The sequence below is a fragment of the Schistocerca cancellata genome, chromosome 3 (assembly GCF_023864275.1).
Source record: "Schistocerca cancellata isolate TAMUIC-IGC-003103 chromosome 3, iqSchCanc2.1, whole genome shotgun sequence".
NCBI classification, from domain to species: domain Eukaryota; kingdom Metazoa; phylum Arthropoda; class Insecta; order Orthoptera; family Acrididae; genus Schistocerca; species Schistocerca cancellata.
The window spans coordinates 383,123,659-383,142,941 of NC_064628.1; the positions used below are offsets into that span (position 1 = coordinate 383,123,659).

General features: G+C 42.6%; 1 protein-coding gene across 4 annotated transcripts in view; it reads left to right on the plus strand.

Moving 5' to 3' along the window:
- The window catches only part of LOC126175086 (DNA polymerase subunit gamma-1, mitochondrial), a 150,172-nt gene that overhangs the window by 23,140 nt on the left and 107,749 nt on the right, over window positions 1-19,283 (plus strand). For all 4 annotated transcript variants that reach the window (XM_049921626.1, XM_049921628.1, XM_049921629.1 and 1 more), the window contains exons 3-4: window positions 2,782-2,913; window positions 13,521-13,862. In XM_049921626.1, the coding sequence (XP_049777583.1) occupies window positions 2,782-2,913; window positions 13,521-13,862 (474 nt within the window). The remainder of the gene's footprint in view (window positions 1-2,781; window positions 2,914-13,520; window positions 13,863-19,283) is intronic.

The window sequence follows — 19,283 nt, forward strand, 5'->3', positions numbered from 1 at the left end:
CTGGCGGGAGAGTAACCTTCCATGAAAATGGAGATGCTACTTGATTGGAGCGGTGGCGTGAGCCTGCTGTTGTTCTGTGAAAGTTTGCTGCTGGGCAGTGAAATGTTGGAACATTTCTTCCATCAAGATGTTTGTCAGGTGATTTAGTAGTGACACTAAGATGTGGAGTAAACATAACCCTCACATTTCACGATTTATGGAACATAGTACTTTATAGAGCAACATGTAAGATGCAGGTTGTGGGTAGCACTGGACACATTGACTGGGCAACAGGAATACAACGTAAAGAATAGGCCAAGCACTCGTTTGCGATCGCTTAAATAATTCTGTTTCTTTGTCGGCTCACCCGAGTGCACCAGGGATCCAACACAGGTGGCCTCTAAAGTGGGCCTGTGAACTGTATGGATGTACGCTATTTGAAATCATGCATGTCACGGGTGAAGGTTAATCGCTGAGATGTGGCAAAATTTATATAAACAGACAAACAAATGCAATAAGTTGTTGTTGACATGTGAAGCAAACATTAACAAGGAAGTCTTCACATTATGCTTTGATTTTCAAAACCTTCCCTTTGTTGTATGAACAGCCTGAGTTGTTTGTGACCCTATGGTCTGCACTCTGCATATACTCCGTTAACAACTGTGAAGTGAATGTCAATGTTAAGTTTCCTTCTCATTCCAGCTGCGTGTGGTGTGCAACAAAAATGTATCTGTGTTGTTATTAGTCTAATCTTACCTTCACTGTCCCTGCTGAAGTGATACAGGAAGCTGAAATATGTTTGTAGGTTCTTCAATTTAAACTGATTCTTGAAGAAATGTAAGTAGACTTTCACAGGATAATTGGTGCATATCTTCAGATGTCTGCCAATTCAGGTTGTTCAGCATATTTGTGATGCTCTTTCATGATTCATCAAATCTGTAACCATTCATGCTTAATCTGCCCATTTTGAATAAATTCAGTGTTCACTGTTAGACTGGTCTGAATAACATACACTTGAGCACTATTCTAATATGGGATGCAGAAATGTTTGTAAGTAGTCTCTTTTGTAGACTGGCTGCATTTTCTCAGTATCCTACCAATGAACCAAAGTCTTCCACTTTATTTACCTATGAGTGAGCCTACGTGATCATTCAGTTTCATATCCCCACAAATTGCAATATTTTGGTAATTATATTAGTTGAGCAATTGACTCATTGATGTTACAGTGTAGCATACTACTTTTCTACATTTTACAAAGTGCAGAGTGTTAAGTTTCTGGACATTTAAAGCAAGTTACCAATCTTTGCATCACTCTGAAACGTGACTGAATGTTTTTCTTTCCAGATACCAGTTCATTACAGGTAAGTGCTTCATCTGAAAAAAGTCTTGCATTACTATCAATATTGCCTAATATGTTGTTCATATACAGCATGAACAGCAAGGGCCAAAACACACTGTTGTGGGGCATGCAGGAAGCTAGTTTTACATCTATCAATAACTCTCAATCCAAGATACTTTTTTCAGACTAAATAACAAGAAAGTGTTATCCAATCACAAATTTTGCTTAATACTCCATGCGATTGTATTTTCGATGATAAGCATAGGTGTTGAGTTGAGGCAAATGCTTTTCACAAGTGAAGAAATACTGTATTTACCTGTCTTGATCCTTGGCTTTCAGGAAAGTAGGAGAAAAGTGCAATTTGAGTTTCACATGGTTGATGTTTTTGGAAGCCTTGAGCTCATAATATGTTCTGCATTGTCGGAAGGTGTCATCTGGTGGATGTGTCTCCAGGATAAGGTCTGGTCATTGAAACTCTAAATCCTTCAGCACTGTGCTAATGTATTTTGTTGCCATCAGGAACTCCTCCGTGTTGTTCAGTTCCAAAACACATTTGGTCGACAACGTTAGACCCTACTTATATAGTGAGTCTGTGCAGCTCCCACAGTTGCTCCTTATTCTATTCAGTGCAGACCAGATCTTACATTGTCCCTGCAAGACTGGTTGAGATTCAGGGCATCATAAAGAAAAAGCTGTTTAGTTACAGCATTAGACTATGGTGATACCTTCCTTTGTTCATTTCTTCTGCTTGCACTCTCACTGAGTCTATGTGCTATATTTACAGGAGAAAATTGTGAATGAAACATGTTTTTGTTGTTTGTTTTGATGTTTTCGCATTTCTGGCAACATTTAAACTTCCTAATCAGAGCATATTCTTGTGCCAGGGGAGAAGTATTATCTGGTTATTTATTGGCAGCCAGAAAATTTGAATATTTCCGTCTAGTCATGATGATAATGTACATGGTCTTGATTTAGCTGTTTGTCAATAATTCTAGCATGAGCAGTGTTGAGCCAAACTGGGATGCAGTATTTTGCCACAGAATACACCAGTCCAAGGGCGAAAGTTCTTATGTATGATGCATGTGAACTATTTGTAGTTACACACCTTCGTTCCTCATTAAGATGATGATCCTAGTCCAAAATGATTCACATCTGCAGCATACCACAGGCATCACGTAGTGCTTGTGTGCAGAAACTGTCGATACCACTGGCTCCAGATTATTCTTGAATCTTTTGCCACTTATCGTGATTCTAAAGACTTGGTGTGCTGCTCCTCTCTCAGACTCATTTTAAAATAGTGATTAAAAAATTATCATGTAGAAATGCTGTTGTTCCTACTCCATTCTGACACCAGCCGAGCACAGTACAGAGCATTCAGAGGACCTCTGTACTTCCGTGCATTTACATTTTGCTAACAAAATTTAGATCACAAGAAATACTATTTATTTGTTTGTTTTTCTCAGGTATGGTTGGGTGTCCCAGTCACTGGCAGAGGGCACTCATGGTTTTAAAGGGGCTGGAATGCGAGTGTCGCCTGATGATATGATTCCACTGGACTCTCGAACTCGTAGGATTCAGGGAAACAAACAAGGCAAGTAAGTTTACTTCTGTCTCAGCTTTTTTCTCTTATCTGCAGCCTCGTAAATAACTGTTTTTCTGATATATTGAAAGCCCTTTGGGATTTTGTGTCAGTAATTTTGTATAAAGAATATTGCCTGTAACATGAAACCTGCTTTCCGTTTACACCACCTCATACAGAAATGGAGCATATGCTTACTAGTTACTGAAAAGAACATATGGAGTATGCCTGCTAGACACTAAATAGTAAAGTGCAAAGTAAATAGTTATGGGAGCTGTTAGAAAAGAGAAGTTGATTCTTGTTGTCTCTATTGCAACAGTTTCATATTTGTTTTGTACTTTGTTTTTTGGCTTATAAAGTCTAAGGCACTGCAGTCATGGACTTCACCCCCCCCCCCCCCCCCCCCCCCCGAAAAGGGCTGGATTGTGTTTTGGTCACAAAAGTAAATTATTTGTGAAAGATCGTTGCTTTTATCACTATTTCATAAGACTGTAAAATTGACCATGTACAAGGGTTTTTTTTCTCAGCCGAAAAAAATGCTACGAATGCGAAATGTTATGTATGTGTTATCTGAAGTCTCCTCAGTGAGCGTGCCAAGTTTCTGTCACTTCTGACAGATGGCGTAGCTGCAGGACAGTTTCAAAATGGCGTCAGTAGGTGACGTATGTTACAAGCAACATGTCGTCATTGAATTTCTTACTGCAGAGAAACAAACTGTGGGAAATATTTACAAATGTTTGTACTTTGTCTATGGAGCATCTGCTGCTGACTGAAGTACAGTTAGTCACTGGACACGGAGGGTGAGGTCATCAGAAGGTGGTTCAGCGGAACTCCATGATTTGCATTGGTTGGGGAGACCATTCACTGCTGTCACACCTGACATGTTTCAGCAAGCTGATGTAATTTGCAAGGACAGATGTGTTACAACTTGGCAGTTGGCACTGCATCTATGAATGAATGCTGAGGTGAGTCACAAACAGTGAAGCACTGGCTCTGTCACCAGAACAAGGATTGGTACCAACAGGGTGTACATGCACTTGTTTCACGCTGGAGGAAGGCCATAGAACGGGATGGAGATTATGTGGAAAAATAAGTTGTGTAGATGAAATACCATTCTTTCATGTGTGTAACTCTCATTATGTTCAATAAAGAATTGTTGAAGGAAAAAAAGTTGCAAATAATTACATTTTTTTATGTACTAGCATTGATGCATGAGACACTGTGGTGGAGATCACAGCTTGTGAACTGAATGTATGAACATATTGTTTCTCACACAGTTCACCCAGTACACACCACAACACAGTGATTTTGTACTTTGTACCATACATATACGACAGAAAAATTGAGACATATACTTCACACGTGCTTAAATATCTCATGAAGATTCCTTCTCCGTGTTGTAGATAATTGCTGCAACAGACCAGTAATTGTTTGATTATTCACTTCACAAAAGACAAGTGAACTGATTGAAAGACCAACACAACAGTAACTATGTAGTAGCTACTACATTGTTGCAGGGCCTACACAGTATTATTATTAGTGGCAGTGATCATACACAAAGTGTTGGCAGCCTGAAGTCTTCCAATTTCTGCCAGTTCAAAAGTAAGGAGTCCAGGAATCAAGTGATATACAAAAAGTGTAGTGCATATATTTTAACTTGCTTGATTTTAAATCAGGGTACAGGCTGTAGATGAAGCAGTTTTCGCTAGGGAGAGGAGTGGTGCAGAGGAAGCGTGTTTTGTAACAAGTGTCTACCCTCGATATGGATAGTCAGCTTCTTTTTCAAGGAGTTGTGTGTAAATGGATCATCACCAAAGTGTGTTTAAATATAAATGAATGTGAAAGGATCTCAGATTTAAATCAGTGGTGTTGCATCTGTTACTGAACCGTGAGACCACCAACTAAAACAATTTCAAATTATGTAACTTCAATTTGTCGTGTGCCTCCGAGGATTTGCAGTGACACAACCAGGTTAGTGTTGTCATAGAGGAAATGCTAAAAGATGAACTCCTTGATGTTGATGAAGCACTGCTTCTTGTATGTTCCTTAAGTGATAGGAGGAAAGCTGAAATCTTTGAAAGGGATGGGGAAAGGAGGAGGGGTGGAGACAAGTGCTCCCAACATAGTGTGCGCCAAAAGTGTAGTCTATTAAGGACCCAACCATCTGAGATTTCAAAATCTGTTCATATTTGAATAATTGAAGTAGCAATCATGAAAACCAAAGAAAACTTGTTGGATGCATATTGAATAAAATTTTGCAGAACGGCCTGGGAGCAGCTTAGATAGATAAACATCATGTTTGAATATTTGGATATAAAGAAGCCATTGGCAGCTTGGGTTCCACAATTTTCACATTTCAGCTAAAGGCAAATAATAAGCCCATTTTACAGCTGTCTGTGGACATACTGAAGTTTAATTTTGTAAAATCCCTAGCACTATAGTAGAACACCATCTACCATTACCATACTTGCACAACATACTATAAAATTTCACCCACTCATGCAAAATTGCTTTGTGACACACACAGAAAAACAGAAATATAAGAAGGAATACTCTCAGCTGCTAGACACAAAGGAAATAACAAGATAAATAAAAAGAAATGTCCCTTCACTCACCAACTTGGAGGTCCTCCTCAATGACAAAACTGTGCAAAATATCGTCAAGCCAACTTCCACATCACAGGCATGAATCGCCAATTGATCTTGTACTTTTCTGGGGAGGAAAACCCTACCTCTGAAGAGAGAGTGGAGGAAGATACACCTACTTGCAGAACCCTGTAGTCCAGTGGGTATGAAACCAGGTGTTTCAAAGTAATCGCATCTAATGCAATAGTCATCTCTTGTCCTAAGATATGGCTACTATCCTTTAATGGATTATACGTAGCAGATTGTATAGTGCAGAACTGCAGTTGCTATTGCATTCACTATCTCCAGTTGTTACATACTTGCAAGAAATGGAAATACATCTTCAAGACTTCTTGGATCTTTTCTATCTCACATTGATACATTTCTACCTACCACTGAAGGAGCAGATTTCAGTTCACTGGGGTGTAACGACTCTCATCTGAAATAAAGTCCGTTGCCAGATCGTTGTGTTGAACACCCAGTTAAAAGCTGTTGCTGTCCGTATTTCCTTTCCTGGAATTACATTTTCATTTTGTAACATCAGCACAACTCCATTTCGTATTCTCACTGTGGCAGACACTGCAGCTTATTGCTCAGCTCTCAATACATTTATCGTTGCTCAGTGACTGTGATGACCACCTTTCCATTTAGAGTACCCCCAGAGGCTGCATAAAGGATATGCTCCTGGCAGATATTTTGTACCAGCCTAATATTGTTTCTCTCAACATTGGTGAACCCACATTTCTTTCAGATTATACAGTCATTGTCACACCTGGATCTCTCCTCCTACAGTGCACAGCTTTCACCATCTAGAATGTTCTGTCATCTGAGACACATTCAAGTGAGCACTTCCCATGCATGTCAAGACGTAATTCACACGCGAAGATATCCTCTCTTTGTCTTTGAATGTCATGCCATGGTGGAGATCTGTATCCATTATAAACAATTGCATGCAAGAGTTGTCAGATTATCTAAGACAGCAAGAAAGCCTCTCGAATCTCTTGCGTTAATTATTTTAACCATTTTACTCCCTTTTTTATGTTTGGAACAGGCTTTGACTCATTGCTGGGAAGTAAGTCCATCTCCCAGTGTCTGGTCTGACTGTTGCAAATGATATCATCAAGGATCCTGTCAGTATCTCCAACACACTGGATTAGCACTTTGCAGAGATCTCAGGCTTCATATATTACCATCCTGTCTTCCTATTTTTGAAGTGAGTGATAGAGGCTCAGGAGATCTCCATTTCTGATAGTCACGAATGCAGCAATACTGTTTTTACCATGAGGGAGCTTGTGCATGCCTTTTCATCATCGAAACCCTCTGCCCCAGGACCAAACGACATTCACATTCAGATGTTGCAGCACCTATTTCCTGGGGGCAAGTGCTGTCTCCTCCATATGTGCTATTATATCTGGAAGGACAGCATATTTCACACTCCACTTTACTCAGGAGTTTTCAGAAGACCAAGTTTTTAATGTATGCTAGGGTTTGGCTCCATTGGACACTAATATTCAGGTTTCAGGAGAGTGGTGTACCTCAGGGCTCTGTGCCGAGTGTAACCTTATACGCTACAGCAAGATCACACATCTTCCTGGCAGCTATCAAGATTTTGACACTTCACTTGCCTGTAGTATATCTGCAAGTTGATGGAATGAATGCCTGATGGGGGGCTAGTATGCTGGCATGAGTCTCAGAGTTTACTGCTGAATGTTCAGTGTGACTTTTGTAGGCATCATTCTGCAGTTGCCCATCTCACCACCTTGTCAATTCACATCACGTACAACTTCCTGCTCAAGTTCCAGATTGTAGCAGTATTTTTTGTTTGTAAAAGGCCTATGACACTTGCTGCATGGTGGACATCCTTCGTACAATGCTAAACTTATGAGGCTGCCTCCACTTTACTCAGGAGTTTTCAGAAGACCAAGTTTTTAATGTATGCTAGGGTTTGGCTCCATTGGACACTAATATTCAGGTTTCAGTAGAGTGGTGTACCTCAGGGCTCTGTGCCGAGTGTAATCTTGTACGCTACAGCAATCAACCACATTTAATAGTCTTCTTCTAGGCATCTGAGGGTCTATTGTTGTCAATAATTTTGCAGTTTATTTCAGCTCTCGGCAGACGTATTTATTTTAGTGGTGACTTCACTACTGTCTTGATCACATCTACTTGTAGACGTACGGTTGTTTCCACATTTCCACCAAAAAATGTTTGTACAAAATTCTGGCAGCAAAAGGAGTTGAGTTCCATACATCTCAGTCCCCTTGCTCTTCTGTTCATCAGAACCACAAAATTCTTGGGGTTAACACTTGTTTGTCTCCCCATATATCCTACCTGTCAGCCTGTGGTGTCCATTTTCCCAGTATCACACACCTTCTAAGTGGCACCTCATGGGGAGCAGACCAATCAGCCCTTTGTCTGCATTGATCCATAGTCCAATTGAGGGTGGAGTATGGATGTATAGTATGTTAGTCTGAATGACTGCCCTTCTTATGTTGCAGCATTCATTTGGGCAATGGTACATTTCCCAATAGTCCAGTGAAAAGTCTGCTTGCAAAAGTTATCGGACTATCACTGTTGTTACAGCACAATGTTCCCCTCTTTAGATACACTTGCTGATAGTACTGTGTGTCCAGACATCCATCTTATGCCTCCTTTTTTGAGTACTCCCCTGACTAGCAGTAGCATGCCGGCCGCGGTGGTCTAGCGGTTCTGGCGCTGCAGTCAGGAACCGCGGGACTGCTACGGTCGCAGGTTCGAATCCTGCCTCGGGCATGGGTGTGTGTGATGTCCTTAGGTTAGTTAGGTTTAAGTAGTTCTAAGTTCTAGGGGACTTATGACCTAAGATGTTGAGTCCCATAGTGCTCAGAGCCACCACTAGCAGTATGAGACAGGATCTGCTTCTCAGTTTCCTCCCAGTGCTCAGTTTTGTATCTGCTTTGAAAGCTTCATGTCATGTTACCTGCTGTGTCCTGAGGGGTGAGAGTCTTTTCCCTCTTTGGCTCATGCACAGTCAGTGTCCATCTTTGACTTACATCACTTCTGAAAAACACTACTCTGGTTTTGATAAGTTATTCTACATTTTTTAAGCTTCACTTACTGCTTAGGACAGGTCTTTCATTTATGTTGATGGCTCTAAGAATGCCTACAATGTGGAAGTGTTTTAGGTATTGCATTTTAGATGTGTGCTTGATTTTCTTCTGCAGAACTTCTTGCCTGTTATCAAGTCACACTGTCCATCCGGTGACAGAGATTCTCTAAATGTGTTGTATGGTCCAGTTTCCTCAGTGGTCGCAGAGCCTCAGTGCACTGCACACATACAACCCTTTAGTACCACAGATCCAAGACCATCTTCACTCACTCACTGATGTGGGTGCCAACATGTTTGTATGAGTTCCTAGACACATTGCCATGTCAGGAAATGAGGCTGCTGTTTCTGCTGCTAAGGTTCGAATTGTAATACTGCTCAGGCTTTTCAGCTATTATGTTACCTTGTATAATCACAGTATCGCTATGCGTAGGAACATTACACCACTCTGGCACAAATATTGGTCTTCTGTCCATGGGAACAAACTCAGGGAGACTTAACACTTCCCTATGGCTTAGAAAACTTCCTCTTATCCATCTCATCGTGAGAAGATGATTTTAGCGAGATTACGCATTGGGGCAGTCTTTTCAGCCATTGTCATCTGATAAAGAATGGCCCCAAACCCCTCTGCACTCACTGTAATGAACTACTGATGGTGGGCTACTTCACTTTTTAAGCAGACACGGCACAGGATGGATAATACCTTTTCCTCTTTACTTTACATAGCAACATGGCAAAAGAGATTTAGTTTTTGACAGTGTATGCTGGGCGTCTTAGAATTTTTTATCAAGTCTCCTCTTAAAATGATAACTTATTCTTGTTGTTCATTTCACTGCTTCTTTTAACTAGTGTTCCAGGTTCACCATCATTAGTTCTTGTAGTTTTCTTCACTTAGGCCTACTAATATCTTTTAGACTCCTATGTGTTGCTTAACTTCAAGAACAATGGAGTGCCTTACTCGGAAAACAAAAGCTATTTATTTATTTATTTTAAATAGAAAGATTTGTCAAGGAGTAATATCTTTGACTAATAATTGAAACATTCTGAGCTCTTGGTCTAATTGCAGTTACAGCTTCCAATTTGAATGAAAATAACGAGCAGTGGTGGCAGAAGACTTTCAGTGTAAGCAGTTACCCTCATTCGGCTAATTGCCTTGTCAAAGAGTGCAGAGGAGCTGATAAAGGTTCACGGACACTCTTGTTCTTGAGGTAGGAAATTGTCCCTGTGAGGAGAATCGCTAATGATCAACACTATGAGGAGGCAGAATGCTACAGAAACGACTGTGTCAAAATACGTAATGTGTATCCATAGGAAATGTGGTTTATAATTCATGGCTTGAGGAATATAAATGTGGATCTAGATATTGAGTTTCATTCAAAAGGTTCCGCCAAACAACCTGACCTAAATCATTTGAAGCAAATGTGTGGTTGGTTCCTTTGTCAAGACCATCTACTTTTACATCTACATCCATACTCAGCAGACCACCATACAGTGCATGGCAGAGGGTACCATGTACCACAATTAGCTGTTTCCTTTCCTGTTCCACTCACAGGTAGAATGATGGAAAAATGACTGTCTATATGACTCCGTACGAGTCCTAATTTCTCGTATCTTATCTTCATGGTCCCTCGGCAAAATGTATGTTGGCAGCAGTAGGATTGTTCTGCAGTCAGCTTCAAATGCCGGTTCTCTAATCTTTCTCAGTAGTGTTCTTCGAAATGAATGTCTTCTTCCCTCCAGGGATTCCCACTTGAGCAATAGCAAATCTAGCAGATTGCCTCTGAATTGCTTTGATGTCTTCTTTCAATCAAGAATAGGTCACATTAGTTTACTATATGCAGTCGCTTGTACATATGAATTACACTTTCCTACAACTTTCCCAATAAACCGAAGTCGACCATTCACCTTTCCTATTACAATCCTCACATGCTCGATCCATTTCATATCGCTTCGAAACATTTTGCCCAGCTATTTAAACAACATTACTTTGTCAAGCAGGACACTACTAATGCTGTATCTGAACATTATGGGTTTGTTTTTCCTACTCATCCGCATTAACTTACATTTTCCTACTTTACGAAGCAGCTGCCATTTATCACACCCACTAGAAATTTTGTCTAGGTCATTTTGTATCAGCCTACAGTCACTTATCTTTGACACCTTCCTGTACATCACACCAGCATCAGCAAACAACTGCAGGCTGCCCACCCTTTCTACCAGATCATTTATTTATATGAATATAATAGAGGGAAACATTCCACGTGGGAAAAATATATTATATATATGATGAGACCTACCAAACAAAAGTGCTGGCAGGTCGATAGACACACAAACAAACACAAACATACACACAAAATTCTAGCTTTCGCAACCAACGGTTGCCTCGTCAGGAAAGAGGGAAGGAGAGGGAAAGACAAAAGGATATGGGTTTTAAGGGAGAGGGTAAGGAGTCATTCCAATCCCGGGAGCGGAAAGACTTACCTTAGGGGGAAAAAAGGACAGGTATACACTGGCGCACACACACACATATCCATCCGCATATACACAGACACAAGCAGACATTTGTAAAGGCAAAGAGTTTGGGCAGAGATGTCAGTCGGGGCGGAAGTACAGAGGCAAAGATGATCTTGAAAGACAGGTGAGGTATGAGCAGTGGCAAATTGAAATTAGAAATTAGCGGAGATTGAGGCCTGGCGGATAGCGAGAAGAGAGGATATGCTGAAGGGCAAGTTCCCATCTCTGGAGTTCTGACAGGTTGGTGTTAGTGGGAAGTGTCCAGATAACCCGGATGGTGTAACACTGTGCCAAGATGTGCTGGCCGTGCACCAAGGCATGTTTAGCCACAGGGTGATCCTCATTACCAACAAACACTGTCTGCCTGTGTCCATTCATGCGAATGGACAGTTTGTTGCTGGTCATTCCCACATAGAACACTTCACAGTGTAGGCAGGTCAGTTGGTAAATCACGTGGGTGCTTTCACACGTGGCTCTGCCTTTGATCGTGTGCACCTTCCGGGTTACAGGCCTGGAATAGGTGGCGGTGGGAGGGTGCATGGGACAGGTTTTACACCGGGGGCGGTTACAGGGGTAGGAGCCAGAGGGTAGGGAAGGTGGTTTGGGGATTTCATAGGGATGAACTAAGAGGTTACGAAGGTTAGGTGGACGGCGGAAAGACACTCTTGGTGGAGTGGGGAGGATTTCATGAAGGATGGATCTCATTTCAGGGCAGGATTTGAGGAAGTCGTATCCTTGCTGGAGAGCCACATTCAGAATCTGATCCAGTCCAGGAAAGTATCCTGTCACAAGTGGGGCACTTTTGGGGTTCTTCTGTGGAAGGTTCCGGGTTTGAGGAGATGAGGAAGTGGCTCTGGTTATTTGCTTCTGTACCAGGTTGGGAGGGTAGTTACGGGATGCAAAAGCTGTTTTCAGGTTGTTGGTGTAATGCCCCTGGTGTAAAACCTGTCCCATGCACCCTCCCACCGCCACCTATTCCAGTCCTGTAACCCGGAAGGTGTACACGATCAAAGGCAGAGCCACGTGTGAAAGCACCCACGTGATTTACCAACTGACCTGCCTACACTGTGAAGCGTTCTATGTGGGAATGACCAGCAACAAACTGTCCATTCGCATGAATGGACACAGGCAGACAGTGTTTGTTGGTAATGAGGCTCACCCTGTGGCTAAACAAGCCTTGGTGCACGGCCAGCACATCTTGGCACAGTGTTACACCGTCCGGGTTATCTGGACACTTCCCACAAACACCAACCTGTCAGAACTCCAGAGATGGGAACTTGCCCTTCAGCATATCCTCTCTTCTCGCTATCCGCCAGGCCTCAATCTCCGCTAATTTCTAATTTCAATTTGCCGCTGCTCATACCTCACCTGTCTTTCAAGATCATCTTTGCCTCTGTACTTCCGCCCCGACTGACATCTATGCCCAAACTCTTTGCCTTTACAAATGTCTGCTTGTGTCTGTATATATGCGGATGGATATGTGTGTGTGTGCGAGTGTATACCTGTCCTTTTTTCCCCTAAGGTAAGTCTTTCCGCTCCCGGGATTGGAATGACTCCTTACCCTCTCCCTTAAAACCCATATCCTTTTGTCTTTCCCTCTCCTTCCCTCTTTCCTGACGAGGCAACCGTTGGTTGCGAAAGCTAGAATTTTGTGTGTATGTTTGTGTATGTTTGTGTGTCTATCGACCTGCCAGCGCTTTTGTTTGGTAAGTCTCATCATCTTTCTTTTTAAATAGATCATTTATTTATATAGAAAATAGCAATGATCATATTACACTTCCATGGGGCACTGCTGATGTTACCAGTCTCCAATGAACACTCGCTATGAGGACAACATACCGGGTTCTATTACTTAAGAAGTCTTCTAGCCAATCACATATCTGTGAACTTATTCCATATGCTCGAACCATCACCAACAGCCTGCAAAGGGGCACCACATTGAATGCTTTTTGGAATTCTAGAAATGTGGAATCTGCCTGTTGCATTTCATCTATGGTTCACAGCATATATTATTTGAGGAAAGAGCAAGATGGGTTTCACACAAGTGATGCTTTCTAAATCCATGCTGATTTGTGGACATGAGCTTTTTGGTCTCTAGGAAATTTATTATATTTGAACTCAGAATATGCTCTAGAATTCTGCAGCAAAGCAATGTTAAGGATATTGGTCTGTAATGTTGCATGCCTGTTCTCTTACCCGTTACCCTTTGTCCTTTTACTATGTCTGATTCTTCCCTCTTGTTTCCCCAGCTGAGTTAGTGCTCCATCTCTAATGATATTGTTGTCTACGGGATGTTAAACTATAATGTTTTTTTTTTGTATCTATTTGTAAAAGACCTTAACATCACAGTCTGATCACATATGTAAGTTGAAAGTTACATGCTCTGTTAATTTGTTGCAGACAGTGCCCTCGGGTAGTCGTTGCACACCACGCGGCCTTTGACAGAGCTCGTGTGAGAGAACAGTATAGCTTCCGTGACACTGGCCTACGCTTTGTCGACACGCTTTCACTGCACGTGTGTGTCAGCAGCGTGACAGATGAGCAGCGCATGCAGCTGCGGGATGGCTTGGCAGAACATGAGCCATGGAGCCAGGTAGGATCCCTCAATGCATTGCAAGACATCGCCCAGCTCTACTGTCCTGACAAGCCACCACCAGAGAAGAGCCTGAGGGACGTGTTTGTAAAGGGTTCATTGGATGATATTCGGAAGCAGTTTCCACAGCTCATGGATTACTGTGCAGGGTGAGTGCTCAGTCTACGAATGATGTTTTACATCTACATCTACGTCTACATCTGCATCTACATGGATACTCTGCAAATCACATTTAAGTGCCTGGCAGAGGGTTCATCGAACCACCTTCACACTTCTCTATTATTCCAATCTTGTACAGTGCACGGAAAGAATGAACATCTATATCTTTCCGTACGAGCTCTGATTTCCCATATTTTATCTTGGTGATCATTTCTCCCTATTTAGATGGGTGTCAACAAAATATTTTCGCATTCCGAGGAGAAAGTTGGTGATTGGAATTTCGTGAGAAGATTCCATCACAATGAAAAACACTTTGTTTTAATGATATCCAGCCCAAATCCTGTATCATTTCAGTGATGCTCTCTCCCATATTTCATGATAATACAGAATGTGCTGCTCTCCTTTGAACTTTTTCGATATACTCTGTGAATCCTATCTGGTAAGGATCCAACATTGCACAGCAGTATTCTAAAAGAGGACAGACAAGTGTAGTGTAGGCAGTTGCCTTATTAGGTCTGTTACATTTTCTAAGTGTCCTGCCAATAAAATGCAGTCTTTGGTTAGCTTTCCCCACAACATTTTCTATGTGTTCCTTCCAATTAGAGTTGTTTGTAGTTGTAATTCTTAGGTATTTAGTTGAATTTAGGGCCTTTAGATTTGACTGATTTATCGTGTCACCAAAGTTTAACGAATTCATTTTAGCACTCATGTGGATGATCTCACACTTTTTGTTATTTAGGGTCAACCTGCCAATTTTCGCACCATTCAGATATCATTTCTAAATCGTTTTGTAATTTGTTTTGATCTTATGATGACTTAATTAGTCGATAAATGACAGCATCACCTGCAAACAACCTAAGACGGCTGCTCAGATTGTCTCCCAAATCGCTTTTGGGTATTTGGCTGAGTAGTTCTTTTGATTTCTGTGCATCATATTTCAAATAATCATCCAGTCATCTTCCTCGTGAATGAAAAAGGGGGCCAGCTCCTTTTCCTTGAGATGTTAGAGAAGAGAAGAATGGATGCATCTATGGGTCATTGTGTATATAGAAAACTCGCACACATTGACCTTTGTTCTCCACACCTTGAGCCATTACCATCTGTCACTCAGAAATTCTGCACTAAAGACTCTGGTCATAGAGCCCAAATGCTCTTAGACAAGAAGAGCCTTACTGAAGAATTAAAACAGGTACTAATAGTGTTCTGATGAAATGAGTTACTCAGATTGACAAATGGAGTGGTGTTGCAGTCAAAATTGATGCCTGAAGAAGAGCTTGAGACTAAGAAAAAGAAAGAAAAGTCAAGGATTGCGTATCTGCCTTATGCTGGCCCAGTCCCCTATGGTAATGTGGTGTTCACTGTATTTCTGTCCTGTCAATGTAGATGTAATGTTAAGATGATCTAGGTCTCTGAAATTCAGTGTGAATGACTCATGTCTTACTTGGGATAGACTAGTAGAACAGTCAATGGGATGTGCAGAGAATATCAGCAGATCACCCAGCTAAAGCAACCAATAAAATCAGTTGTCACTGAGCACTGTCTCAAGTATAATCAGCAAATGAAATACCAAGTTTCTGGGACAGCTTGATCAAATATGTTGGAAAATTTAATGAACTGGTAGAAAGATTTCAATTTAAGCAAGGTTGGGATTTGATACTGGATTTATTAAAATCTCACCAGCTGTATCATCCATCAGAGCTATAAAATGCTGAGAGAATGTTTTTTCATGGAATAACAATGTGGTCTTCAAAACCTGAATGAGCACCTAATGGCATGGTCAGTTTTGACATCAAGTCTCTCTTCACTAATGTACCTATTGAGGAGACTATGCACATTCTACAGGATTGGATCCCACCAGATATCTGTGATCTGGTGTGCTTATGCCTGTCATCTACGTACTTCACCTGGTGGGGAAAACATTACGAACAGTTAGATGGAGTGGCAATGGGTTCCCCGCTCTCCTCTGTAGCTGCGGACATCTTGATGGAAGCCTTTGAGCAAACGGCCCTAGTTTCTGCTCCATTACGTCCCAGTTGTTGGCTACGATATGTGGACGACACGTTTGTTATCTGGCCTCACGGTGAAGCGGAATTAGGAAACTTCCTCCAGCACTTAAATAGCGTACACAAAAATATAAAGTTCACACATGAGACTGAAAACAATGGTACCTTGTCATTTCTGGATGTGGAAGTATACAGAGCCACTGAAGGTAAACTGGGACACAAAGTGTACAGGAAACCAACGCACAGTAATCGGTACCTGCACACGGAGAACCACCACCACACAGCTCAAAAGTATTTGGTTCTGCATACGTTAACTGCCCGAGCCTACCAGATAAGCACTGAAAATAACATCAAAGAAGAATTAAAGAAGCTACAACACATTTTTCGTGCCAGCGGCTCTGATGACAACATCATAGGAAAGGTAGCTAAAACCAAAGGGAGCAGAACATGAGAAGAAGGCAAAGAAGAGAAGCTTCCACAGGTACACTTACCATATGTAAAAGGCGCCAGTGAACGGCTAGGCAATGTCCTCCGCCAACAAGGTTTCAAACCAATTTTTCGAAGCAGTCACAGGATCCATGAAATGATAGGTTCCACCAAGGATGTAGTCAACAATCTTAACACTGCAGGTGTTTACAAACTACGGTGTGAGTGTGGAGCTGCCTACGTAGGAGAAACAGGGAGACCTGTCAGCTTATGAGTAGCAGAACACGAATGCTATGTATGATTATAACAACATAATAAATCGGCGATAGTGGAACACCACCATGACTGTGGACAACCTATCAGGTCCCAGGAAGTCCGAGTACTGGTGAAAGAATTGTGGATGCGAGAATGCAAAATACGGGAGACGATCGAAATTATTAAGCAGCCTGAGAACATCAGCAGAGAAGGTGGCTATGAACTCTCGGCGTCCTGGCTGCCGGCCATCCCAGTCCAACGGGCCAGGAGCAGTCGCGGGGCAGAAGCTACACGGGACACGGATGTATCTGCACAAACAGCTGTAGGGCAACTGTCAGTCCACTTTTGCGCACACCAGGAGGAAAACTAGCCGACCAGAAGCCGAACACTGATTGGCGGACAGCTACCAATCGTTGATGACATGGACAGCCACGAATAGCCTTCTTCCCTCTGTCTCCCCTTACATCATGACTAGCCAATCATATTAGAGGGCCAATTAAAAGTTTTACAACAGTGACGTCAGACATCAATTATCTGTAATAAATAGAAGCACCTATCACCATGGAAAACCAGTCGTGCACTGAGGAAGGCCGTTGCAATTCGTCCGAAATGTCAGTTTTAGTTTATTATTGTTGTTAGCTTTTTAGCAATGATGCAGCATAATACCCAGAAAAATTTAATCACCATGACACCGGCTGCAGAAGCCTATGTTCTTATAATTTATTAAGATCTTGCAGGCTATCACATCCTCCAGAGGTGGTAATTGCTGAGAGATTTGCATTTTATGGAACATCAGTGCAAGCTCTGAAAAACTGAAGAGCATCAGAGGGCATTATGGGCATTGGGGTCCAAACTCAGCTATAAATAGTGGCACAAGCTAACAACAGTTCACATTCTGGCAGCAAGTACACATAATGGCAAAACTTGCAGTACCTGAAGAAGATGGCTGGGTCTGTCGTTGAAATGTGCATAAAATGTAAAGAGCAACTCAGCAGAACATGTGGGAGCACACAGTTAATTTGGATGTTTATTGTAAGAGGCACTCAAATAGTTGCTGTGAGAAGGTAGTCCAGAAATGGTATGCCAATCTGGCAAAATCACCGTGAGCATTGAGGCAATCATCCCATCTTTTACGACTTCTGCACCACTTGTTAGCAGCAGACACAGTGGCTGCGCCTAAGACTGAGATGCCGTGGAGTTTTACAATTATTTATTGAACTTTCTTTACAATTTCTCCCTCATTGTTGCTGCCCAGCCCTTCGGATCTCTCCGCCTGGCTGCTGCTATGTAGATTCTCCGACAATGCGCGCGACGTGCACCGCTGATCGTACTCGGGAGCCTCAGGCCACCAGTGCTCCGCTGAAGCCAGGATGCCCTGTGGTTGAGATGAACTCGGCGCCCCAGTACGGCACGCCCACGGAGTCACGTCACCATGAGGTCAGCTGCCGACGCCTGCTGCACCGGCAGTTGGGAAGCTGTCAGTCGCGATGTCCACGAGGTCCCGTCATGGACGGACCACGCGCCGTGGGGCTGGGTTGCTGTGAAGTCCGGGCGTCTGTCCCCGATGGCGCCTGTGGCCAATACTGCGCTGTGGCCGGTCCTGCTGGAAGTTCTCACTGTAGTTAGTCAGCCATGGTGCTGACCAAACTCGGGTCGACCTCCAGAGCTGAAGTTGACATCTGGCAGCGAACGGATGACTCCTGCGAACTGGAACAGACTTCTGGAATCGTCACCTACGAAGATTGAACATTCAGACACGGACCACGTCCGTCCTCAGATCCAAACTGCTTCCTGATGGCTTCTGTCTGTTGTTGCATGCGCTCCACTATTTCTATACGGCAGGAGGACGTTTTTTACCATCAGTGGTAGCTTTTTGTTATTACTCCCACAGTATATTGCAGTGTAACTTAGCATGCTGGCCTCACTTCACCTTACTCAGCACTCTCCAGGCTTCGCTCGGCGCTCGGTCTGTGTGCGTCCTTGCATCAGCCTGCGGATAGACTGCTGCCTACCTGTGCCTACCTACTTCGCAACGCCTCGGTCGCCGGCATGCCTCTGTTTTGCTATTCTCCACTGCGTGAAGCAGCGCTTACTACAATGGCTGCAACACATCTATGTGCCATGTTGAAGATACCCATGAGGTAAAACACTGCGTCCTGCTACATGAAGTAGCCCATAACTGCCTGCTGCACAACCTTGTCTGGCAGGACTCGTCACTACTTCAAGGACTTTTTCAAGGGACCAAAGTTGCGGTAATTGCAAGGGGAAAGACCAGGACTATAGGGTAGGTGCTCAAGTGCCCAGCCTCCCAGATAGAGCAGTGTCTTGTGTCAAACTGCAAGCACCTGGAACTTGACACACCATTCCACAATGGTTTTTGACAGACAAGCTGCACAGTACACATTCTTCATTCTACAGTGGATGTCTGCTGATGTTTGTCTTTTGGCAGCCAAGGAAAGAATGACAGCAATTTGGCCCTGTTTGGATCACTTGGTAAAAATGTTGCCATAGTTCGTGTTTCTGCATTTACTGCACATGCATTGGAAGGATGCAAATGCCACACTAATCTCTTGTGTACATGCCTGTGTTTATACACTCGCAATGGAGTTTTGCTCTGTTGCATATACACAGCAGCAGTGCTCTCAAATGGAAACTTTTTGATCACTTCTTATAGATAACTGTTTATTGAAAGGAAATTGTGAGAGGAAAAATTTAGTATTCATTTAC